General features: G+C 44.3%; 4 protein-coding genes across 4 annotated transcripts in view; 2 read left to right on the top strand and 2 right to left on the bottom strand.

Moving 5' to 3' along the window:
• Positions 1-4,034, bottom strand: part of necab1 (N-terminal EF-hand calcium binding protein 1) — a 30,805-nt gene extending 26,771 nt beyond the window's left edge. The window contains exons 1-2 of the mRNA XM_018727131.2: positions 3,796-4,034; positions 1,004-1,028 (exon numbers count right to left, since the gene is read on the bottom strand). Coding sequence (XP_018582647.1) covers positions 1,004-1,028; positions 3,796-3,864 — 94 coding nt within the window. The 5' untranslated portion in view covers positions 3,865-4,034. The remainder of the gene's footprint in view (positions 1-1,003; positions 1,029-3,795) is intronic.
• Positions 4,035-8,064: 4,030 nt separating this feature from the next.
• tmem64 (transmembrane protein 64) lies at positions 8,065-15,871 on the top strand. Its single transcript, XM_029248078.1, has 3 exons — positions 8,065-9,023; positions 12,626-12,781; positions 13,394-15,871. Exons 1-3 carry the CDS (start codon positions 8,304-8,306, stop codon positions 13,577-13,579), a joined length of 1,062 nt encoding a protein of 353 aa, XP_029103911.1. The 5' UTR covers positions 8,065-8,303; the 3' UTR covers positions 13,580-15,871.
• A 1,410-nt stretch (positions 15,872-17,281) lies between these two features.
• On the bottom strand, positions 17,282-22,213 carry tdp2b (tyrosyl-DNA phosphodiesterase 2b). The gene is made up of 7 exons (XM_018727139.2): positions 21,985-22,213; positions 20,377-20,495; positions 19,782-19,967; positions 19,607-19,698; positions 19,401-19,519; positions 19,079-19,249; positions 17,282-18,114 (listed from the first exon to the last, which is right to left on the bottom strand). The coding sequence occupies exons 1-7, from the start codon at positions 22,117-22,119 to the stop codon at positions 17,833-17,835; spliced, it is 1,104 nt and encodes a 367-aa protein (XP_018582655.1). The 5' UTR covers positions 22,120-22,213; the 3' UTR covers positions 17,282-17,832.
• A 237-nt stretch (positions 22,214-22,450) lies between these two features.
• On the top strand, positions 22,451-24,780 carry acot13 (acyl-CoA thioesterase 13). Its single transcript, XM_018727141.2, has 3 exons — positions 22,451-22,877; positions 23,120-23,304; positions 23,426-24,780. Exons 1-3 carry the CDS (start codon positions 22,794-22,796, stop codon positions 23,580-23,582), a joined length of 426 nt encoding a protein of 141 aa, XP_018582657.1. The 5' UTR covers positions 22,451-22,793; the 3' UTR covers positions 23,583-24,780.

Raw genomic sequence — 24,780 nt, 5'->3', positions numbered from 1 at the left:
GGCATTGTACTGCATTGTACTGTGTCTGTTTCTCTCAGCAGCACATTTGATTATGGTGTTTAGCTTAGTTATCATGCAATGGTGGTATAATGGACCGCTATTCATCTGAAAACCACACACAAGCCAAACTCCCAAAAGAACAGCCCTGCGCTGATGGTCCTTTCAGCCGATTCACCGCAGGATCTTCAAGGTAAAAGAGCCCTCGTATAAATGAGGGGCCGGATGAGTCACTGCAAACATGCGAGGACCTCCAGAGGCAGGACCTCCCGTGGACCGCGTTGTTCATCGTTACCACATTCTCCACCGAGGGGGACCGCACTTCCGATGCAGGAGCGGAAAAGTGGCGTCAGGTGCTGGGATGCTGGAGAGGGCCGCTGTTGGGATGCTCTCTAAACCTCGCGACAACACATCGGCTCTCACTCATACTTGGTTCTGCCGCTCATTTTAAGCGCACGAGCTTCTCCGGGACACCTTAAAATGTACCGTTATGCAAGTAATAAAATGAATAAGCAAAGAAACGTAATTAATACATTCACCTCCCTGCACTACAGACAAATCCAAAGGACCGCGTGGATTTTCTTCTGATTATGCTACTGAGTGGCCTACAAACCAACAAAAGCCACATAATCAGAAATCAGACCTACTTGTTGCAATGTTGACCGGAATATCAATGAAGGATTCGGCAAGATGCTCGGTCGCGCGTCGTTGCGTAATTGCAGTCTGCTCATAATTTTCGTTTATTTAATGTAAATCTGCCTTCTTTTAAGCCTGTGCCATCTGCCTCCAAGTGCTACAATATGAATTGTTTATCATTAGAGAGAAAGGGTAAAGTCTGTCCAGGGTTTCCATGACAACTGAGCAACTGTGTTCATTAGTTTAAAATCCAAATGGAATTTCATTAAGAAATTACATCAGTAAACAGTGGCACTGAAAGAGAGAACAGCGAGAGCACTCAGGATAGCAGTTCAATATTAGCACGGAATCGCAACGGCAAAATCCTTACCATTTTTATCTGCTCTTCTTAAAATCTGAAACAAGAAAGCAGAGGAGAGCTGTCATGAAATTTTCAGACTTCATTTTCATCTTCAAAGAATTTTTTTTAAAAAATATGTTTTTTTGATTATGCTCAATGGCGCTGCTCAGCTGAATAATTTATGTCTGAAAACGGTGGAGATAAAAGAGAAAATGATGACCATATCAGCTTTGAAATCCCAATCCAGCAGCTGTCTCCTGTGTGACGCCCCAGAAAGGGGATTGATCCCGTTGCGAGAATGGACGCTGTGCATTATTCTGGTGGACAATACTGAGGTTAGTTCCCTAAAAGCTAAACGTTAGAATTAACATATGGTCAAACCCGAGGAAAAGGGAGAATACATTAAGAGCAAACATATTACTAATAATATTACCTCATTTTTTCACCCAAGATAGCTATTATTGCTATTGCTGAGATGTACGTCTCTTTGGACAAAAGCATCTGCTAAATGAGTAAAAGTAAACGTAATGTATTATCGCTCTTAAAAATCAGAACAGTCTGTACTATAACTTTATACTTATGGATTTTGTGTAAACTCAGGATTTCCACATCTGATTCCACAAAACTAATGATGCCAAAATTTTTAGCAGTATTTGCAATGGTGTAGATCCCATCCTAGGCCCACGCCGCCCATATCTAAGCATTTCTGTTGCAGGGATTTAACACAGTTAGTATCCCAGTGTATCAATGCATTTATTTTTGGAGTTTCGGTAAAAAAGCACAGACGCGTTCAGATACGTTTGTTTTTTACCAATGTGCTTTTCCACCTTGTCAAGGTTGCTTCTTTCTCCACCAGAATCAGTAACCTTAACCAGGACACCAGGGGAATGGGTTCTCAAGGCTTATAGTGGGGCTGCTTGTTTTGTATGAGTACTCTGTTTTTCACCCTGCACACAGACATCGGGCTCCAGATGTCATTGCCTGCTGTAGTAATCCCTCACCACATCCATTATTTTACATGGTAATTTTGCTCTGATGTGGCTTTTTACTTCTACTAACACAGGAAAATGTACTGCAGACAGAGCCCTACATTTTACCGACACACACACACACACACACACACACACACACACACTTAGCAGCATCTGCTGCAAAAAAGCAGTAGGTAAAAGAGGTAATCTTGTCCATTAAAAAGTGCCACGCAAGTCCATCCAAGCCACAACCCAGTATTATAACTGTCATAACATATCTGGGTTCTGCTAATGTCTGGTTCTGATGTTAATATAAACAGTTCTCTGTTACAACAGCCTGTTACTGTGACATATGCACGGCACCGCTGAATGTTAACCATCTCCTATTGCATTTAACAATATGCCAACAGTAACTCTCTAAACCAAAAGCAACTGATATATAATTTGAGTTTCTTTTTTCTGTCATTCATTAGTAAACAGAGAAGATTTTTTTTTTTTTTTTAAAAGGCAGAATTCAAAACTGCAATTTTTCTTTAAAATAGCATTATTTCTGTTCATTGCATTTTAGATAAAGAAGACATTTCTTTGTAAACTAACATAGCTGCCCGAATAACAGATAGACACTGCAGTTTTTATCACGCGTTCAAAACATCTGCATCCTAAGGTTAATCCCCACAACAATTACCTTCCTACAACATCTCACATGGAGGAAAAGCAGAACAGATCCACGCCACAGCATTCACTTATCCCTAAAGGCTTAGGGTATTATAATAATTCATAACAATATAAGGTGCAATATCTTTGCTAGTATATTGTCCCTACAATATCAGCTGTTAATATTCGCACAGAGAAAAATTACACAAAGGCACTAATTCACTTATGCCCTGTGTGTGCAAAGCTCACAGCAGGTGACGTTGCTGTACAGCTATTTAACAAAGATTAAGTCCTCTCATGCTGCATTAAATGATCCGGTTAACGAATTAACTCTTGTTATTCAGTCATTTCTATTTGACTCTGCTTTTTTTTTTCTTCAATGGATCTCCACAGGACAAGACAGGAGGGATGTTTACAAACATTTTTGGATATAATTTCGAGACAAGCTGAGACAGGCGATGAGCCGGAGAGGAACGAAAGGTCAGCGTTGCCACAAAAGCGGGGAGCGCTCCTGCGGGGAGGAGGATGGAGGATGGAGGAGGATGGAGGAGCTCCGCTCCGATCCGCCTTTTCTCCTCTTGCCTTTTTCATCTCTGTCATCACCTGCTCATCATACGCGATGCGGGATGCGTGATCCGTCTGTCCTGCTCCCTGCTCTCAATATCAGTTAAACACACACACACACCAGCCAGGTCAGTGGAAAACACTGCGCTGAGTGTCACTTCTTGTGATCTGAAAAGCACGGAACCCACAGGAATACAATCATGCTGCATGCATCGATTTTTAAGAGCAGTACATGCCACGCGAGATCATGTGGGAATTACACACACACACACACACACACACACACAGTGTGGGGAAAATCGACACGTAGCGCCAGCGCGGATCTGTTGCGCTCGCTCTCGCCACGCAGTCACTGACTGACAGGTGTATAGTAGTGTACAAACGCGCGCGGCATGTTTACGCACTACTTGCGCGTGTGCGACATGTGACTGCGCTCAGTCTGGAGGCACTGTCGCGCTGAAGTACGAAACGCTTGCGGAACTTGGCGGAAAGTGACAATATTTATTAATGAATATTCCCTGCAGGCGAGCGCCGGCTGTGTGTTGTAAACAACCGAACCGGCGGTCATTAATTAGAGGCAGCGAGCGGCGCGTGTCCGCAGGGCGCGAGGTCCGAGGACCGGGCTGTACTTACATCCAGGAATATGGACATGCCCTTCTTCAGCTCGAGCGGCTCTCGCTGCGCTTCCCCTTCGCGCTCCATGTCCAACCGGCCCGCAGCCCGAGCGCAACTACAGCAGCAGCAGCAGCAGCAGCAGCGGCGGCGGCAGAAACAGCGAGTGACTCGCGCAGGTCCGCGCGCGCGTCACCGTCGTTGGCTACGGGGACGCGCCTCCCGCCAGGTGGGACGTCAGAGAGAGTTCCTGTGTCTACAGCGTGTCCTGGTCGGAACAAATGACAAGGGAGGGGCGGGAGCGGTGGGTATTAAGACAGCCCGCCTAACTGCGCGGTGGGGTGTAGAGCGGCAGCGGGTCCGCTGATTTCGCGTGATCTGCGCGCCTTCTCGGCGGTGACGCGCCGGAGATTCTGGTCCCGCGCTTCACTCTCTTTGACCGGCAGGAAGCTCCCGACCCGCTCGCAACACACAATAACAATTCGCAGTGAATGACGCCCAGGATTTCATCTCTTAGGAGAACCTAACGCAGTCAGTTTGCGCCCTTATTTATTTTTTTTACTTTTTTTACCTTCTTATTAAATCAAGTCGAAGCCGATGTTTCACGTATACTAGTTTTTTTTCTAAGCCCAGCTGAATAGGAGCAATATTTAAACCTCCTATGTGCCCTACTCAGTCTGAAATCCTACAGCATATAATATATTGCCTTTGTGAGTTTCTAATAGGCCCGTATAAATAACTTTATAAAGGCTTCTTTTCTGTAGCAGTGCAAAAAACATACAGTAGAACCATTATGGATATCATGTATCTTCCTGCCCTGCTGCAAATAAGGCTTTAATTGCATTAGAAAGTTAGAACAACCGCACCACCTAGTGGAAAACACAAGATAAAGTCCTAATAAAGTGTGGCAGTAGTCATTCATTTATTATTACAACATAATAGTATATATTATTATCATCATCATCATCATCATTATTATTATTATATAGGGGAGTCATGGTAACTCAGTGAGACCAAGACAGGCTATCAGGCAGCTATGATGTTTATGTCTGTCTGTGTCTGTGTGTGTGTGTGTGGTGCCACCCCTAAGGTGTACACTGTAGAATATTATAATTCACCATCAACACTAACTCAATTGTTATCGGATCTAAAAACAAGTACACCACAATTTCACATATAATATAGACATCTTCAGTGACATTTTTGCTAGAAAAACTTTCAATCAACACTTGGTATCGCAACTCTTGATGCTCTTGGAAACTTGAAACCACTTCTTTTATGGTGGTGCTTAATACCGCAATATTCAAACAATACTCTCCCTAAAAGCTTGTGAGTTATTTAAACATGGTATTCAAAGGGTCCCGCTCCAGAGTCTCACCAGTTAAGGATATGGTTCTAGTCTGCTGCATGTCTCTAGTTTGCATAAACATATACATTTATCTTATGCTTTTCTCCAAAGAAACTTACAGTGTTGAGGTATTTACAATTATTTACCAATTTACACAGCTGGCTAATTTTACTGGAGCAATTTAGGATAAATACCTTTCTCAAAGGTACTACAGCCACAGGTGGAAAGCAAACCTGCAACCTTGGAGTCCAAAGGCAGTAGCTCTAACCACTATGCTACCAGCTGTTATCTACATATTTAGATTTATTTATTTAGCAGACGCTTTTCTCCAAAGCGACTTCCAATGAACTCTACGTAGTGTTATCAGCCCACACACCTTATTCACGTTGGTGACTTACACTGCTAGATACACTACTTACTGTACACTGGGTCACTCATCCATACATCAGTGGAACACACTCACTCTGTCATTTACACACTGTGGGTAAACCTGAACAGCATGTCTTTATACTGTGGGAGGAAACCAGAGCACCCAGCAGGAGCCCACACAGACACAGGGAGAACATGCAAACTCCACAAAGACTGAGCAGGGATCAAACCCATGTCCTCTCACACCACCGCTGTGAGACAGCAGTGCTACTCGCTGTGCCACCGTGCTGCTGTGTACACTGTGCTACATATACATATGTTGTGTAATGTAATGTACATACACATGTTTAAAGATACAAAATTATATGTCGTCACTGGTCCCACTGTAATACCCTTGATCAAGGTGTTTAAATGCCAAGCTGTGATAAAAAATGATAGTAATGAAACTTATAACAAACCATGAATTATTTAAGGACAATGCAACATGAAGTATTTGTTCATTTATCTTTGTAAAGACTAAATCTGGTCATCATTCTACATTCCATTGTTTATATTTATTTATCTTAGGTTTTCCAGACACAAAGGACACAGTGCTTCACCGTCAGCTGCTTGTAGCTGTTTTAAAAAACTAAAAAAATAACATCTAGACTAATGTTTGTGTGTTTCTCTTTTGATGAAAAAGTGACAATAAAAATGTTAAGATAATTGCTTTTAAGATCAATCACATTAATTGTGTGGAGTAACAGGCCATGGTAAAGAACTGTTTGTGAAATGTTAATACCCACTGGTGAGATCTTAGCAGGGTTTTCACCAATATTCATCATGCCAAGATGTATTTATGGGTTTGAAGGTGATCAATATGTAAAAACAACACCTTCCATATGTAGAGAGTTAAGTGAGCAATGGCTTACCATTTTGAATGTGCTCTTAGCGATCTTCACCTACATGCCTACACGTCGCTTTGAAAGTGAGTTTATAGCATAAAAACCAACTGATTATTCTGAGAACGGGATTCCAGCCCCCATCTACAGGGGGCCATGGATTAACAATGCATCCATAGCCATAAGACTATTCAGCTTTGAACTGCTTCCTCACATTTTAAAGGTGCACTTTGGATCCTGTACATATTTTCCCTATTAATTCCTCTCACAATATGTTATTGCCACATTCAAGGCAAAATTCAGTCCACATCCTGCTGTGGATCACCACAAGGTTAATGTCTGTGACCCTTGCCAGCCATGCTAAAAAACTGGATGTGAACATACTTAAGCGTCCATGGTTCGCACAGCATATTTATAGTACAATCAGAGGTATTTAATTTGGTAATGCTTATTTTAGCCGTGTAATAACTTGTCAGGTGTTGGGCTTGCTGAAAAATATGAGGTATGTGAAGATGTTACACAATAAAATGGGGGGACATGAGGCTTCCCTGGACACTGGGATACAAGGGAGGTTGGGGGTGTATTTCAGTGTGAACTGCACCTGTGTTCCTGGGAAAGACATTAAACATCGATGCCTCTGGATGCGTACGACTGTTTTTTTTTTTTTTTTTAAATTGTAAGTACAGATTTTAAAAGATTAGAACATTCAAAAGTTGAGAATTTCCTTATTTTACTGCTTTATGTTTTTTAAACCAACACCGACACACTGCGACGCGTCAGCAATAATAACTCAGAAGAAAAAAACTTGAGTAGAGAAAAAAAAAAAAGTCTTAATAATAATTAACATTTCATTCACTCCATTTTCATTTGCCAATACGGACATCAAGCGCTTGTGTTACTACCCAGCACAGGTATTTGCACCGCCGTGCGTGATGTTTCTAGTCTCGCGATACTTGGAGAGAGCGCCGCTCACGTGGACAGCTCCGGAATTCTGGGAAAATAAATAGTGTTGTGGAAAACGAATACGTCTCCAGCCGTTTACCGTTGCGGGCAAAGGTGAAAATAGGGTACGGCTGTCGAGCACCAGATGAGCGACGGGTCTTTGCGCTCCCTGCACCGACGGACGAACGGAGCGGCGGCAGCAGCCCGACAGCTCAGCAACACAAGCGACGCCTTGGAACCATGTCCGAACGGGAAAAAAGGACGGAGTGAGTGCAGCCGCTCAATTCTAACAGCAGTAGAGCACCGCCCGGAGCGGAGGGGGAAAGTTAGAGCTCCGGGCGCTCGGCACACTCTGAGAGACTCTCTGCTGGCTAGCTGAGCTCATTGCTCCGGCTATCCCCCACTTACTGTTCCCCGAGCCCCAAGGCAAGGGGGGCCCTTCAGCCTGGGGACTAACGCCGCGTTTCCAGTCGAGACGAAAAGTGTGCCGCGGGGTGTTCTGCGGAGTATGGCGTTTGTGAGGGCGGAGAAGCAGGAGCCAGGAAATGCGCGCCGGCGCTCCGCGGACTGTTGCCACTCTACACTGCTGGTGTACCCAGATAAACAGCGCGATGGAGACTGAGGAGTGGAGCGACTGACCGACCGACCCACCCACCGGACCGCTCTCTCCCTCCTTACTTACCGCCGTCTGCGAACTCCTTCCTTGTTTGGGTTTTTTTTTTTTTTTTTCTTTTCCTTCTTTCAGTCACAGTGCCCGAGAAAAATGACATTTTTCGACTTTATGATCGGACTTCCCTCCGGAATGGTGTGATAGATAAAAGAGCCGAAGTGACTCCGCCGCTCGCCTTGCTGTGTTGGGTTCCCACCCGGCCGGGATGGTCCCCTGACTCGGGCGGCGGACTGAGCCGTGTGCCGAGGCGCTGCTGCTGGAGGGGAGGCAGAGCACTCTGAGCAGCAGGCGGCTCTCCCGGACTTCCTCTCGGGGAACCATGTGGAGCCAGGGCTCGGCGGCGCTGCAGCTCCTGGCCAAAGTGGCAAAGCACGCCGCGGGTCGGGGACACATCCAGCTGAGCCGCTGGCTGCAGAGGGCGGCCCCGACCCCGGAGCCGGTGGCCGACTGCGACAAGATGTCCGACGTGCTCATATGCAGCGCCGCGCCGGGGAAGCCGGAGGGCGAGCTGGAGGGCGAGGCGTGCGGGGACGCGCCGGCCTCCTCCGCGGTCTCCTTCCTGGGCGACGCCAGGCACCCGTGCTGCGTGGCCACCTGTTGCTTCAAAAGCGCCGTGCTGCTGTGCATCCTGAGCGCCGTGTGCTTCTCCTCCGTGGCCTTCGTGCGCCAGTACCTGAAGGACCTGCTCGTGTGGGTAGAGGGTCTGGACAGCGTGGCGGGCGCGCTGCTCTTCATCGTGGGCCTCATCGCCGTCTCCTTCCCCTGCGGCTGGGGCTACATCGTGCTGAACGTGGCCGCCGGCTACCTGTACGGCTTCGTGTTCGGCATGGGGCTCGTGATGGTGGGCGTGCTCATCGGCACCTTCATCGCGCACGTGGTGTGCAAGTGGCTGCTCACCGACTGGGTTCTCACGAGGGTGGGCAGCAGCGAGCAGCTGAGCGCCGTCATCCGGGTGGTGGAGGGCGGCAGCGGACTCAAAATCGTGGCCTTAGCGAGACTCACACCCATCCCGTTCGGGCTGCAGAACGCCGTGTTTTCGGTGAGTGAGCGAGCGAGCGGAACGTCCCTTCCCTTCCTTTCTCTTCTTGTTCTTCTCGGTCGCTGCGTTGAAACCCGCATCCGTCCGCTGTGAGCGCGGAGCGTAAAGCGCGAAGAAGTCGACCTGAAAACGAGTCGCAATGATTCATGACAGCCCTCATTATTGCCTTGCCTTCCACTGACACCTTGTCCAGTCACTTGATGTCGATCGACTTTGTAATGATTCGCTCATCTATATATACAGCAGAGTATTTTTTTTTAATAATGCTTGATCAAGGGTACCACAGAGGGGATTCGAACCAACTACCTTGTGCTGCCACAGAGTAACTGCTTCGTCCAAGACGCTGCCTGCTGCTGCTGTCCGTACTCACTCATTCTCCTAAGTTATCTCAACCTCACAGGTATTTTGTGAAACTAGTAATGATTATACAGTTTTTTTTTTGACACTTTTCATGAACACCTGGTGCTTTTGCTTTCTTTACATTTATTCATTCAGCTGACACTTTTCTAACTGTCTTAAAATATTAAGTGACTGACAGTGATTTACTCATTTATACAGCTGGGTCTTTTTTTACTGCAGCAATTCAGAGTAAGTAGCTTGATCAAGGGTTACTCTAGCAGGAGGTAGGATTCAAACCTGAGTCCAGACAGCAGCTGTAGCCACTACACTACTTGCTGCTCTTTTACAGTATTACTTTGTGTTATTTATCTAACAAGCTGGGATCTGAAACCAATGTTAGATTATACACGTTAGTTATTTTTTACTTCACGAATAATTTGTGAGAACACCAGAGACATGATTCAGTAGTTATTATATCATTAGTTAAATGATAGACTTTAGAGGACTGCTTCTAAGAAAAATCTTCAGTCAGTTAACATGTGATTCACGGTATATGTTGGCCATTAGCTGAACTATTAATGCTGACATTTCAGTTTCACAAAGGAATCATTTTCCATTTCTTAAAGAAATTTTTGTGGGTTATTTAAGTTGCCTATTTTGCGATTATTTCCCAACATTATTTCTTCCCTACTGGCTGCCACCTCTGTTTTCTGTAACTTGTTCCGGTGTGATGAGTCAAAACCAGTTGGCTTGCAGTGTAGGTCATAGTGATGTGTAAACTGAACTGTTTTATGTATTATTGACTTTTATTTATGAACTGAATCTATTTATTTTGGCTAATTGAGTGCATTCTTTTACTCAGTGAAAACCTGTTCCTTAAGACTTGGAGCCTGAGGATTATGAGCAATGTAAACGGTGATGGTGCAGTACTGTTGTGTTGGAAGGGTACCAGTTTTATTTTTCCTCAGTGACACATCCCTGCAGTGGCTTGAGCTCCTCATGTTGCAGACGCTCAGATGGCCAGAGTCACAAAGACGGGTTGCAGTGGACTTGCTGATGCAGCACTGGCTGAACGGAGGAGTCCCACTATCTAGCTCATTGCCCTCACCTGTACAGCATAGTCCTTGCGCTGATGTTTTGTCTGCTGTAAAGCATGATACGCTCTGCCTTGCTCCCAGCTCTCCTGTTCTTGCTTTTGTTCACCAGCTTTCAGGTAGTGGCACTGGTTCTGTATTACATGTCACGTTAATTTGATGAATGCACATGAGTTTGTTCTGCAAATGGAAATATCCTCGCGTGTGCGAGGGCACGCACCCCCCAGCATAGTGAGAGACCGGTGCTCTTGGCTACATTTGCCATGATGACACATCATTACTTTGAAGGAGACAGACTGCCTGAACTACGCCCTTGACAGCAGAAATCATCACACGTGGCTTGAAACACGCTCTGCTCTTTGCCAAAGCTCTTTAACCTCCACAAGAAGAAAAGACAGAGTTGAATAAAGCATTGTTAGATTCCAGTCCTGACAGGTTATGATTTGTTGCTGTAATTTCTTTGTTACCGTGAGGCTGCTTGCATAGCGCTGCTTTTCACCGGATGTTCCATCACCTTGAAAATGCCTTTAAAGCTTCAGTTATTTTCCTTCTGCAACTGGGAATGTTTAACTTAGAAGCACAGTACTGGAGTCCTTTAGTGGATTTCCTGGCAGCATGGGAAAAATGTTCCGTTTGCACTTTTGTTGGCTTGCCAAGAAGGTAAACAAGTGTGAAAGTTTGTCTCAGTTATGAAGCTGCTGTTCCTTGCTGTTTTTTTTGGATGGGGGGGTAATTGATGTAAGCAACCGATCCCTCACTGGTGACACAACGCATTTATTTCCCCCTCTGCCAAAAGTACTTTCAAATGAACACAAATGTCTTTCATATATTTCCACTTAAGTCTACTCTTCTGTCCAAATGATACTAACCCTTTTGACCCCCTTTCTTTTTGCAAACATAATCCATACAGTCCAAGGGTACGATGCATTCCGTGTCTAATAGACGTCTCGGTTCCATCGCAGGCTGTCCGTAAGCACATTTTTCCATGAGTGACAGCACTTCGGACTCTATGCTGATGTTGAAAGCGCAGCATTAATGGGGGTAACCCGAAACGCTAGGAGTGCAATGCTGGCAAAATTTTTTTTTTTTTTTTTTTTTTTTTTTGCATCTGCTGCTAGCCGCTGGATTCTCTGTTTGAAACCATACTACGGAAAGTCATACTTTCATGCATATTTTGGTTTAAACTTTTGTAACCTTTGCTTGTGTCCCTTTTTTTTCCCCCCTCTCCTCCCAGTTAAATTTTCAAACACTGAGTAAATGAATCCAGCAAAATGTCATACTGGTTATTGAATGAAGTTAAGAGCAAAGTGTGGGAACAGCTTCCCAAAAAGAGGTTTACATGTTAAAACTGCTCAGTTGAATGTCTGTTTTTAAGTAGGTCCTTGTTTAGCTGGAATAAAAATATAATTTCTCCCGGAATAATCCCACTGGGGCAGGTTAAAGGTATCTATACTAAAACTTCGCATTCAGATATCAGCCCTTTTTGTGTTCCACATGTACCATGATATTATGTAGTTTATTTGGTCCAGGGTTAGCAAATAAGTGAATCGCGATGCTTCCGGTAAGGACTATCGGACTCCCATTACGTGTAGTGAGTATGGTAAACCAAGAATACCCTTTCAAGTATGGGAACTTTATTTGTAGAATACGGGCTCACAGATAACACAGGTAGAACACTTTGAGGAGTCTTTGTGTCCCTTAGGAATGCTACTTGGTGGGGAAATGGTGCAGGTAAACTACATGCTCTGCTTTTCTTGTTTCACTGGTCCTAGATAACATCTTTATCCTTCTCTTGAGTGTTTCTAATAGGAAGAACCATGCACACAAGCTAAACACAAAGGTATTAATCACCCTGTAGGGTGTTTCCTTTGTGATTTCCATTAGCTCATAGTTCTTTAGTAGCTCTTCACGTCACTGGCACCTTCCGAAGTTCGTCTCATAGCTTGATAGTGCCCATAGTTACAGCATGTGTGTGAGTTAAAACTCCTGGGTTCAACATCAGAATCCTCCTCATGGCCAATGCAGCAATCCAGCGTAGCGGAAGAAAAACGGCAAGTCTGCTTCCATACCACTGTCTCCCTAAGCTGCCCATCCAGTGTTGCACTCGGTGTGACCACAGGAGAGGGAGAGACTTCCTGCCTGAATTGTTTCTATTGCTTTGCCACGCAGATCACAGATGTGTCCTTGCCAAATTACCTAGTGGCTTCCTCCGTCGGCCTGCTTCCAACGCAGCTCCTGAACTCGTACCTTGGGACCACGCTCAGAACGATGGAGGACGTCATCGCAGAGCAGAGTGTCAGCGGCTACTTTGTGTTCAGCCTACAGGTGCGTGGGCGCTGCACTCTGTCCTGTCCTTTACGCAACACGGGTTCCACGCTGCCGGGTCAAAAGATCATAGTAGATAGTCTTTGTCATGGAGCCATTTCAGGGTAGAGAGCTTTTCCCTCGACCAGTTATGGACAGCAAATCTTGCTTGCTTGTTCAAGTGCATGGGTTTCACAACATAGTCGGGTTGTCCTGCTGAAGAGAATCTTCGCACTTAGTCAAGCTGGCACCTGTACAAGTTGTGACCTCCAGGTTATGAAACGAAATCAATGTGTTTAGGTTAAATGGGATCAAAGGCTGCTCTGGTAGCAGTGTTTTGTTTAAACGTGAAAAAAGCGACTGCTGCCTGGTGGTAACGCAGTCTACTGAATGTTGGGTCACAATTTTTAATGTCATTTGTGCTCCTTTTTGAGCAGAACAGCACGTTGGTATCTTTGTTCCAACCACAGCATTGTCCTGTGGATGTATGCTATAAATATGAGCCAAAAGTCCCTTAATGTGGTAGTATTTTGCAGCTTAGATAATTTGGCATGTCCAGTGTCCTTTTTGTTATGCATTATACATTAGCACAGAGTGTGCTAATATTTTCCCATCCATCTTCATTCCCTCCAGATCGTCATCAGCATCGGCCTGATGTTCTACGTCGTCCACCGAGCTCAAGTGGAGCTCAATGCCGCTATTGCAGCCTGTCAGATGGAGCTCAAGACGTCCTACATGAATGGTAGCACGTCAAGCCACGGCAGCTCCATGTACTGCAGCAAGCGGACAGTGGCGGGAAGCGGGATCAACGTGGTTTAGACCCAGCATGCCAAAAAAAAAAAAAAACCTTGCATTGCAGATCTCGCCCACACACTGTTCTGAACTTAATGCCAAGAGTAAAGACACACCGAACGGATGAATGTCGGACAGTGTGGTTGAGCCAATGGGTGAATGCATTTGCAGTTCTTTCAGCACATGGCAGGGGGTTGGGCTGCGCTATTTATAATTCATGACACACCCACTGAGCAAAAGTTGGCAATCAGGTAAGTCATTTAAGTTCAGGTGGCCCCAAGCAGTAATGTTGGCACTTTGGGGAGCATGTGCAGCTAACTACACATTAGTCAATGTTTAACATGGTTTTATGGTACATTTAATGTGGGTTTTTATTGGTGTGCATTTTTTTTTTTGTTAATGTATGAGTTTCCAATTTTCTCAATCTTAGCTCACAGTGGTTTTACAGGGTGAATTTGATGGTTACCAACATGCCTGGTGCTGGAATGATTCTTTAACCCCCACAATGTCAGCAACTTTTAGTTCTAACAGACTGCATAAGAAGTAAGCATAATTGAAAGGGTGTTTGTTTCTCTTTAGGTAACAATTGTTTTGCCAAGTGATGGTTCATATCATGAATGCGGTACAGTCAGCAGCACAACAGGTTTTCCCTCCATGATGATGTCTCCTAGAAACATGCTCACCTGTAGCTTGTTCAGCAGCTTGGAAGAAACCAGAATATGAAAATACCAAGTGGAGAATTTAGAGTGTATTGTAGACAACCTGGAGTTCAGCATGTTTAATTTTTAACACAAGGGAGATCATTTTTAAACTGTTAAAGCATATATCCACATATAGTAACCTGTTTGTTTTTAATTTGACTTGTGTGGGTTTTTTCTTTTTTTAAATGTTTTTTTTTTTTTTCCTTTGGGGCCTACATACAGATATTTTTCAGAGTTATTTAGACTTTCAGCATTAATTAGGTCAAGTGCAGTAGTCCAAAAACTGAGTGAAAGATGTTTGCTTCACATGCACACTGCTGGGACAGACTGCATTGTGACGACGTGTTAGGATCCATCTTTTACAGTGATTCCATACCACGCACCATGGACACCAAGGGGAAATAGGGGATGGAGGGTGCAATACTTTGTGCCAAATGCATATCAATTACTCTTAAGATTTTTGTTCCGATTAACTTAACCACGGTACATTTTGGTTGTCCGCATCTGTGGTGCGGTCATGAATAGTTTGAACACATATTTACTGCTTATGTAAAGAAGCTGCTTGTAGAAACCAATGCTAGCTGAGACTTGCTTTTGACTGAAGTCCGTGTGTAGAGTGGATGTTTGCTTTTATTACGTGCTTTTTCTATTCATGGTGAACTGACCTTTAGATACCTGATTACATGCTATCATGGGGCACTTACAAGTATCCCAAAAGTGGAAGATTTAAACAATATTAAGTCCTCTGACAGTATTTGTCAACACCAAAACCTCCACTGATCGGTTGTTGTGCAATGTTTATGAAGAGAATATCAAGTTTTAATTTTAAAGAGTGAGGTTTGGAACACAAGCCCAGCATTTAATGCTTATTTCTGAATATGTTTCAGTGCACAATGGATTGTTGTTTATCATACAACATCAGAACCTGTGTGTTTTAAATGTAGCAATAATTTTTGAGTAAATGGAGCTTAAAACACATGGATATTTATGCATCTAACATTCCCCAGCTTGTTCTATATTATTGTCCTGCCTTTAACCTCAAGCTGCCTATGAAATGTTGGGAGTATGTGTGGAAAAGCCACGTGGAACTTAAGGACTGGTGTAGAAAATAGTTACATTTTAATAATACAAAATGAGGGCATTTCCAAGCCCTAACAAGTCTCATGCAAAAAATGTATTTAAGGATGGACCATACAATTTTGTTGCTTTAAAAACATACACATTAAAGCAGGAGATCTGCAAACTGCAGATTTCATCAAAGCCCTTGTGCTCTGTTTAAAGGCTCTACTTACCATAGATATAGTTATGCAAAGGTGGAATTCTGTTTTAATTTTTCAAAAATTGGGTGTCCTTCACAGATTCTGATTGGCACTCGACACTCAAAATGACACATCTGAGCATGGATACCAGATTAGTAATGTACACTATGCGTAATCAGGATCTGTGAAACACCAGCTGGAAAAAGTGCATTATATATGCTGTATTTTGTAATACAGAAGTTTACAGTGTGTAAATGAATATTTATCGCTGTAAGACGCTTGTTCAGTGTTATTTATGAAATGTCTTAAATGTTTAATTCTGGGATGCAAAATCAGTAGAATAAAGATTCGGAAATTAATTATGGTATTCTAGTTTACACCGCTAAAATGCTCAAGCTTGTAATTGGCTCAATTCATACATGAGGAAGAATGACAAAGTGTATTCCACTTATAGCAGAAGCTGGCAGTATGCATACCTCCTCACATGGCTGTTTCTACTATTCAAAGTTTTCACGGCGATACTCTGATTTGGGACCTGTCTTCCCTAAGCGCCCACCCACCCACGCAGGCAGGTGTACAATAAAGCCGAAGCACAGGAAGGACGCTGCTCCCAGCTGGAGCACTCAAACTCAGCCTTGGGATTCTGGTACTAAGCCAGCCAATCCTTGAGTCTGGAGCACAAGGCCAGCAATGTGAAGATAACCACAGGAGACATCAGCTAAAATGATCATTGGCCAAAAGGTGTGGATCATACACCACAGCCAAGTGTTCCAGCTGCATCCGCTGTAAGATTTAAGATTCACACATGCAAGTTAAAGTGCAAATGAACAGATTATCAGGATATCTTTAAACTACAGTACACAACTGATAAAAATGCACTTCCATCTCAAATGTTCTGGTGCCATGAGACTTTTTAGAATGACCTTTTGCAAGTTATTTGGCATCTGTGCCTCAAGGCTTAGTGAAGTCCCTAAAGCAATTTTAAAGAATGTGGCTTTGAAAATCAAATTTCTGTACTGCTCCAAACAGGGACAGTGTTTGAACGTGCAGCTTTCTTACCTAAATTCTACTGCACACAAATATTTCCACAAGACACACGAGGACCAACTCATTGCTCCGTCACCATTTTGTAAGGAGAAAAATGTGAATTCTGACATTTGCTCTATGTCCTGCAGACTTGGCTTTTGTAACAAAGATACTGTACAATGTCATCTTCACTTCTGCATTCTTTCTAGCAATAGCTCACGTTCTGTACAGAACAGAAAAAAAGTACAGCCACACCTTCCACACTTCTGCTAATTAAGCACTTGCATTAGTGCTCCATGATACCTATAGGATAATTCGCTATACCTCAACCAGACCGCTACATTTCTCCACCTCTGGCTGCTTAGTGGTCCCACACACAAGAGGTCCAAAATCAGAAGCTCAAAGATTCTCTGTTATGGATATGATGGGGTGGAACAATCTCCCTCTCACTCATAACTGCTGAAACCCCTCAGCATGCAAGAAGACTCCAAAAACACATCTCAATTAGACCCACTGCTCTCTGGATCTTTTATGTACTTCATAAATTTGCACTAAATTATCTGTCATTTACCTTTGTACTCCCTACCAATGCAATATAGTATCAGAAAAACTGAGTACTTACAGCTGCAGCCATGCAATTCCCAAGCTCTCTGTCTTTTGGCAAAATGCACTTTTGTCTGCTAAATAAATAAATTTAAATATAAGAACAAGTAGCTTACATAATAGAACAAAATAAGGCTTTAATAGACATGTGGTCTGTCCCTTCCAAGAACAGACCAACACAACATGCACAAAATGCAGTACAGTAAAAATTACAATTGTAGATGTTAATATAGTAATAAATGAAATGTATTTCCAGCTAATTTTACTATACTTTAATTTCCATCAAAGTCTGGGAAAGCTAATTAAAACAAGTATAAACCAAGCATACTTGTAACGAAAACATTTCCACATATCCGATACTTACTTTAACACAGCAGTGAACGTGCTAAAAGGCCTCCTCGGGCTCAACTAAAAACATGTACAGCGGTCTTGCACACAGGAGGGATAGGAAATTATTAGCCAGAAACAGTCAGAAGCTGAACTGAATGAATCCCTGCGTTTGGAATCCACATGTCACCTGCAGAATGACCCAGAGGAGCTGGATTCCATTTCCAGCCCACAGTTCCTAGTTATGTAGTAATCAATTATTAGACTAAATTAGTATAATAATTTACTGTACTCTTGAGAAGACACTCATCTAACCAAAGTGTTGCATGGCACGAGCCCAGAAGGGGGAGCCCATCTGGGAACCTCAGGAGCCTGTGGTGAACGTGCAGTAGATGCCCCAGTGGTCACTGGTATATCTGCCGCAGTCTAGCTTCTCCATTCCGATCAGGGTCATGTGCTCCGCGACCACCCGAGGTCCTTGCCTGGCCGGGCGCAGGTAAACACGGTCGAAGCGACACCTGCTCACGTACGGCACACACTTGTTGCTGTTTGCCTTGGTGTCCCAGGTGTAGCGGCAGTGCTCCTGCTTGCCCAGGTGCTCCCACACATCACATGCTCCATCTGGCAGACCCCCCACCTTGGAAACCTGCACACACAGGACAGAGAACAGGTTAAAAATAAGTATGACGCATCAAAAAAGAAGGAAAACATTACACTGACCCCTCAACTTCAACAAGAAGTAAGTTCCTAACTCGATTTGTTCGCAAATCCAAAGTTGCAATCAATAAAAGCTTAATAACGCAGGTGTTGCTCTATTTATTTACTAATTACGTTTTGTAAAAATCTATGTTAAAGGAAGTACATAAAAATATCCTGTAAGGCATCAAACTTAAAACTGATTTCATTTTGCTGAAGAAAAATCCACTATTTCCACAACCTGCTGAGTCCAACAGTCAACCGATTCATACCATAAGTACATACAAAGTCAGCCTCTGGCCACTTTCAATTTTCTCATCTACACCATAAAAGCATAATAATACCGATGTCCCTGTTTTTATTTACGAGTTAAGTTCCATTAAGGCCTCAGCTAAAGCTAAAACACGCAGAATATTCTGTAAGACTATTCTCTAACTTTGAACTACATTAAAACAGATAAAAATAAAAACACCCTCTTTCCAAAAACCCAAAGTGTTTCAATGGATTTGTTCTACAAACACATGCAACATTCCTAGCTATGATCAGACACAGATGTGACAGGAACTAAGGCACTCCCACCATCCTGTTCTGTCTGTGTTTTTCTGCAAAATAATGACAAGAAGCTGAAACAAAGGACGGATTTTAGAAAACAGCAAGGTGAAGGAAATAGAATAAAAATCAATCCGGAAGAAGATGTTCATATCTTGAAAAATCAGGCCAGCAAACCTAATTTTGGTTGTGTGTGTCTCATTATAGGATGAATTAAAGCCTTGAATAAAACTATCAGCTGCATAAATTCACTTCATGAAAAAAACCCTCCAAAACACAGTGGAGTAAACTCACATAATCCCTTCCTGCTAAACAGTAATCGACTGCAAATAACAGAAGGAACGCCGCACTGAGTCAGCGCTCACCTCAGGGTCCCTCAGGTTGGTGTCTCCCCCAAACAGAATAGTGACATTATCAGGGGCCTCCTTCATCCTCTTGAACACCTCACTCAGCTGATTCATTCGCTCCTGGGCCTGCTCTTTACAGCTCTCCAAGTGGGAGGTCATCAGGCAAACATCCCAGTCCAAGAACTTCACCTAGGTGAGGGGCAGGAGAGAGGGCACTTTGACCAGGAAGCATTAAAAACGTAAACCACTTTACTTAGAAGTGTGCATTCCAGTGGGCACCAAGGGAACCTCGATACTTTGCACTAAACAACTTTATTTCTTGTTTACAAGCAAAAACAACCTCCGCTACTAGTAGATTCCTCAGCATCTGCGTTGTTGGAAAAGGGACAATCTCACTTTTCAGAAGTTTGACTCGAGACTTCTTCAGCATTATGCCAGTGAAGTAACCATCTTCATTTCCTGCGAGACCAGAGCACATTGAAAACATCTGGACATCTGCAAAGGGTATTATTTAATATTATTTTTTAAATATATTTATAATCTAACCTTCAATGATAATATAGCTAACAGCACGTTTCTTCAAATATTTAACGTAGGGTGGAATGAGTTCCTGCAAAAACACAACGTCCGGTGTGTACCTAAAAACAAAAATGAGATAAGCAGTCCCGAATTTCTGGTCCGGATTCACGTTCATTCTCAGTCACACGTCTGCGTCACTCACAGGACTAAGTATGAGCAGAGGCCTCTGGCACGCTCTGCCAGGTTGTCCGTATCCAGGCCGTCTACATTCCAGGTGATGAGGGACAGCTTGCAATCCTCTTGCGCTGTCGAGTCGCGCTGCGCAGCACTGTCCACCACATCAGCAGTCGTGCTTGAACAAACCGCATCATCCCCTGTCAAGTCTATGCTAAAGATGTAAGAAACAAGAGGAGCACACAATAAATACATCCACATTACTGTTTAAGAACAGAAATCACATATGTGGATTCTCTTATGATATGGATTTCATTAAATATTTATCCTTTACTAACATAAATAAAACAAGAACAGAGTTTTGCTATTTGAACTCACAAAACAACGAGCCATCGGTGCTTGGTATTTAGTTGTCCAGTTACAGCAGGACATTTTCAAGTGTGGATGTTATGCTTCGTAAAACATGTGCCCAGTACCAGCAGTGACGGCGACCGCAGCAAAGACACGATTAAGGGCCCCATTTGAAAGAGTAAAATTCCCTACTGACTGTGACACAGTACGTGCATAATGAAGTGGTGAGAAGCTGTGACAACGTGAGTCGCATTTGCGCATCATGCCGTTACCATTCGACGGACTGAAGGCCTTTGCTTTCAGCTGTAGGACTGACCGGCCTCTCCGGTGAACTTTGAGCTTCGTCGAAAGCGGCCTTCATATCTTCGTCGAAAAACGAGTTCAAGGCTCTCTGGGAGGAGGACAGCATGGAACCGTGTGAAACTCATCTGCGGCAAGTCACCTCCAACCTTACTGCTAACCCTGACAACCCCCCATCCCATAAGGCTGACAGCTGGCCCTGAAAGCAACCTATCAAATGGAACAACAGGCTGCAAGTGCAGCCAGTCCTCAGTACAAGTCCCCAGTGCTCCAATGACCCTGGCGTCATACAGTTATACATATTTACCGGGCACCGTACTCTTCTCAGTCTACACCTCTTACCTTGGCCCTGTCGTCGCCTCCCATGGATTCACCTACCGCTGCTACACTGATGATATCCAGTCCAAGGGTCTTAAAACTCCCCTGTTCTGGACTCACTTCACCCATGAGCTCTTAAGTTCATGTAATGTGTAAATGTTCACGCCATATAACTTTTCAGATCGTACCTGTTAAACAGACAAACCTTCACACAGCTACTTCTGTAATGCAAATTTTTATTTTTTAAATAATTAGGGATGTGATCAGGAATCATGGGCATTCGGATAAAGTTTTATGCAGCTATTCGTGCGATGAACATTGGTTCATGTGGTGGAAAGTAACTAACTGAACTTTAGAATGATGCGTCTGCATCCGAGTCTCTCTTTCTGCTAATCTAATGCACACACTGTAATTTCTATGAGATGTACGTCACTTTGGAGAAAAGTGTCTGCTACATGAAAAAATGTAAATATACATACGTGTGTGTTAGTGTGTGGGGGGAGCGCGGTGGCGCAGTGGGTTGGACCAGGTCCTGCTCTCCGGTGGGTCTGGGGTTCGAGTCCTGCTTGGGGTGCCTTGTGATGGACTGGCGTCCCATCCTGGGTGTGTCCCCTCCCCCTCCAGCCTCACGCCCTGCGTTGCCGGGTTAGGCGCCGGCTCCCCGTGACCCCATATGGGATGAGCGGTTCAGATGGTGTGTGTGTGTGATGGTCCTAGTGGTTCAAACTGTTTGTGTCTTTAGCTTGGACTTGGTTATTGCTTTCTGTGTTCGGGGGGGGGGGGGGGGGGGGGTAAAAAGAGCAACAAATCCTCCCACACTTGTTCCCAGCCTGGTCACTCCGTGCACCTGACACACTCCATTGTGCAAAGTGAACACGGTCACAAACTGGTCATAGACTCATACATCATGAAACATATGACTGTGACAACTGAGGAAAATAAAATATGACAACTACCAGCGACTGGAGACAACGGTGCTGTGTTTCACGACACGCCTGTGCAGTGACAGGAGAAGAACAGTTTTGTGCTATGGGAATAAAACTAGTCGTTTTTTTTTTCCTAATGATTCGCTTAACATGTTTCAGAGCTCAGAGAAAAAGCCGCACTAGTTACTCCGGTTGCCGAACACCCTAGCAGCACTGAGAAGAGCGGCTCTTGCTGTCACCATGGAGCGTGTTATATGGTAAATGTGTCGATTGCACACATAGAGATGCTTAAATACACACACTGACTGACAGAGCTGACGGCTGTTGTTCACACACCTCCATGTGCCAGTCGTTGCGCGACAGGTAGTGCTGCGATACCCCGCGCTCCGCGCCGCTGACGGCCGAGAACTCGTCACACAGGCTGCTCCTGAGCGCCTCCAGCCCGGCGTCTGACTCCGGCCCCCCGTCCATGTTCACTTCAGAGAAAACACTCCCATTGAGCCGCTAACACAGCTTTGCAGAAAACAACAACAACAGAGTGACAGTGAGCCGTTGAGTTGCGGTGCTGCTGTGCACCCCTTATTACATTCCGGGTCGATGTGGGACAAATATCAAAGAATACACAGAACTATTCAGGGTACAAAACGGCATGTACATCTATATTTAAGTGAGAAAACTAGCTTATTATGTGATGCTTTTTGTTACAGATTTACGCTCTTTGTCTGCTTACAGTGGTGGTAACTGGAGTATTTTCAACGCGGAACTAATTAGAAATGACCCATTTGAAGTGGGGGCTGTGTTCGAAGGCGTACCCTGTTTGAACGCTGACTTCTGGTGCCGAAGTCCAATTTCACAGCTCTTACTAATGAACTTGAATAGAGCGCGTGCCGAGGGCGTGCAGCTACTTCCTGCCAGTGCGATCCAGCTTTGAGCGAGCGGGTTAAAATGTAATGAAGCGCTGCGGCCTGCGCGCTTTCGCGGGTTGCGTTTCAGTCACGTGACGCCGTGCAGTCGGGAGAGAAGCGTCCTCCTGGCGGGGCAACTGCAGCTGCGCATCTCGGTGCTCGTCTCGGCATACCTTTCCTCGCACGGAGCTCAGAATAATCCAGTTTGTTTGGCATTGAGGTTTCACCGCTGTCGTCACCATGGCGTCGCTCTCGTTAAATTCTTTAAAACAAGGCCTCCGCGCCATGGTGGAGAGCCCTGGCTTTGACCGAGTTCTGAGGAAGGTAATGCAAGAAGAAGTGGTTTGAGGAGATTCATCTCACATTGTCGTTTTCTTTTCAGACAAAAGTGTTCCGTTAGCCGCCTGTAAACTTTTAATGATGTCAAACTGTTTTGCGGAGTAGAAGCTCGGTGCGCGGGGTCGCTGACCTTGTGGAGGCCCGAGTGTCCTCTGCGCGCGCAGCAGCTTTGCTCTGCTCTCCCTGACCCCCTCTCTCTCTGTGTGTGTGTCCGGTCCCCCCCCAAGGTGAACATCGTGTCCGCGAGCCCAGGTAAGGTGGTATGTGAGATGAAGGTGGAGGAGGAGCACCTGAACCGCATGGGCACCCTGCACGGCGGCATGACGGCCACAATAGTGGACGTCATCTCCACGACTGCGCTCCTGTACACGGAGCGGGGGGTTCCGGGGGTCAGCGTGGACATGAACATCACGTACGTGTCGGTCCACGTGACTACCACTCCTTTTTTTTAAAAAAATTCATCACTTCATGATTCGTGACTGTAAGTGGAATTTGCAGAAGAGAAACATGTTCGGTTCAATTGTCTTTATCAGGTACATGAATGCAGCCAAGCTAGGAGAAGACTTGCTCATTACAGCCCAAGTGCTAAAGCAAGGGCGGACGATGGCGTTCGCGACCGTAGATCTTGCAAGCAAGGCGACCGGAAAACTCATTGCACAAGGAAGACATACAAAGCACTTGGGTGGTTAAATCTGAGTGATTTAATTGCATGGAGATCCTGCAAACAATTGGTAAAAAGATGCTTACAGATAGTACATGTGCCATTTCAGTGAATTGTAAAATGTTATCTTTAAATAAACCCTGTTAGTGTGAAAGTTGCTCAACCATTTTTCCAAAAACAAAGGATAAAACCAAGAATGGGTTTAAGTGCAGACACAAGTTACAGTATTTGTGTACTTTTTCAGTCAGTTCTATAAATGTTGTGTAGGCACAGCAACATTTACAGAATGTACAACTCCAGAATGGATTTCTTTTTGTGGTATATCAAGTTTTCAGCTTGGCTCCATATGCAAACCCTGTATTTGCACAAGCTTATTTATCGGCATGTTTAGTAAGTTGGCACCTTAGAACTCCCAATTCCTTTTTGCCATATACTGTTGTCTTCTTGATCCAGCCTGAGGTCCAGGCCAGCATCTACTTTTGGAACAAAGTTCAAGATTAAAAACTACCATTCCCCGCATATCATCAGTGGAAGATACGCCCACTCCACATTATTTTTCTATCCAGTGGCGGGACTGAATTCCACAACTCCCATCAACCAAGAGCTAATACAGTCGGTATGAGTGCAACAGCTCACTTTATTATTCATCATGTGATGAAATCTGCAGTTTTGTGTAAAGTGAAAGTAAGCCGTTGATGGACCATGGCTATAGAGGGTAGAGTCACTTGTCTCCACTTGGTGTAGTCTGTGCAAATGACATGTATTCACTTTTGGGTTTACTTAAGCAAATGTTATATAATAGGAAAAGTAAAGGTTGTAAGGATGAGTTTGTAGTTGACAGACACAAAAGTCCAAGTCAAACTCTTTTCCTCCTTAATCAGGAAGTGGAGTCACAGTGACTACCCAAGAGAACCAGATAAAAATCCAACAGAGGGGAAAAAAAAATGTACAGGAACTGATAGTAATTTCAGTAATTACTAGTGAAGTGATAGAACTTAGTAATTTCAAAAGGAAAGATTAAGTGTTCTGGGTACAGAGTTGTTAAAAGGCATACATGGAGCTGGGCCATTCACAAGGTCTAGAGGTCCTAATATGGCATGTAAGGGCAAAGTGCCTATAATGTGGCCCTTCTCAGCAAGACACTCCCATTTTGAGGGTACGTATTTCTATTCTTTCAGAGAAATTTGTTTCTTGAGCTCCCCCCTCCCTTTTTTTTAAAAAAAAAAA

This window comes from Scleropages formosus, chromosome 23 (genome assembly GCF_900964775.1).
Source record: "Scleropages formosus chromosome 23, fSclFor1.1, whole genome shotgun sequence".
Lineage (NCBI taxonomy): Eukaryota > Metazoa > Chordata > Actinopteri > Osteoglossiformes > Osteoglossidae > Scleropages > Scleropages formosus.
The sequence above is the reverse complement of the archived record's forward strand: the minus strand, read 5'-3'. Positions and strand labels throughout refer to the sequence as shown.

Excerpts from the sequence above, each read along its gene's own strand:
- tmem64 (XM_029248078.1), top strand. The coding sequence starts at position 8,304 with ATGTGGAGCCAGGGCTCGGCGGCGCTGCAGCTCCTGGCCAAAGTGGCA. Across the intron at positions 9,024-12,625 it reads TGCAGAACGCCGTGTTTTCG|ATCACAGATGTGTCCTTGCC; the intron begins GTGAGTGAGCGA and ends TTTGCCACGCAG. Across the intron at positions 12,782-13,393 it reads ACTTTGTGTTCAGCCTACAG|ATCGTCATCAGCATCGGCCT; the intron begins GTGCGTGGGCGC and ends CATTCCCTCCAG.
- tdp2b (XM_018727139.2), bottom strand. The coding sequence starts at position 22,119 with ATGGACGGGGGGCCGGAGTCAGACGCCGGGCTGGAGGCGCTCAGGAGC. Across the intron at positions 19,520-19,606 it reads TAGCTATATTATCATTGAAG|GAAATGAAGATGGTTACTTC; the intron begins GTTAGATTATAA and ends CTGGTCTCGCAG. Across the intron at positions 19,250-19,400 it reads GGAATCTACTAGTAGCGGAG|GTGAAGTTCTTGGACTGGGA; the intron begins GTTGTTTTTGCT and ends CCCCTCACCTAG.
- acot13 (XM_018727141.2), top strand. The coding sequence starts at position 22,794 with ATGGCGTCGCTCTCGTTAAATTCTTTAAAACAAGGCCTCCGCGCCATG. Across the intron at positions 22,878-23,119 it reads TTGACCGAGTTCTGAGGAAG|GTGAACATCGTGTCCGCGAG; the intron begins GTAATGCAAGAA and ends TCCCCCCCCAAG. Across the intron at positions 23,305-23,425 it reads AGCGTGGACATGAACATCAC|GTACATGAATGCAGCCAAGC; the intron begins GTACGTGTCGGT and ends TGTCTTTATCAG.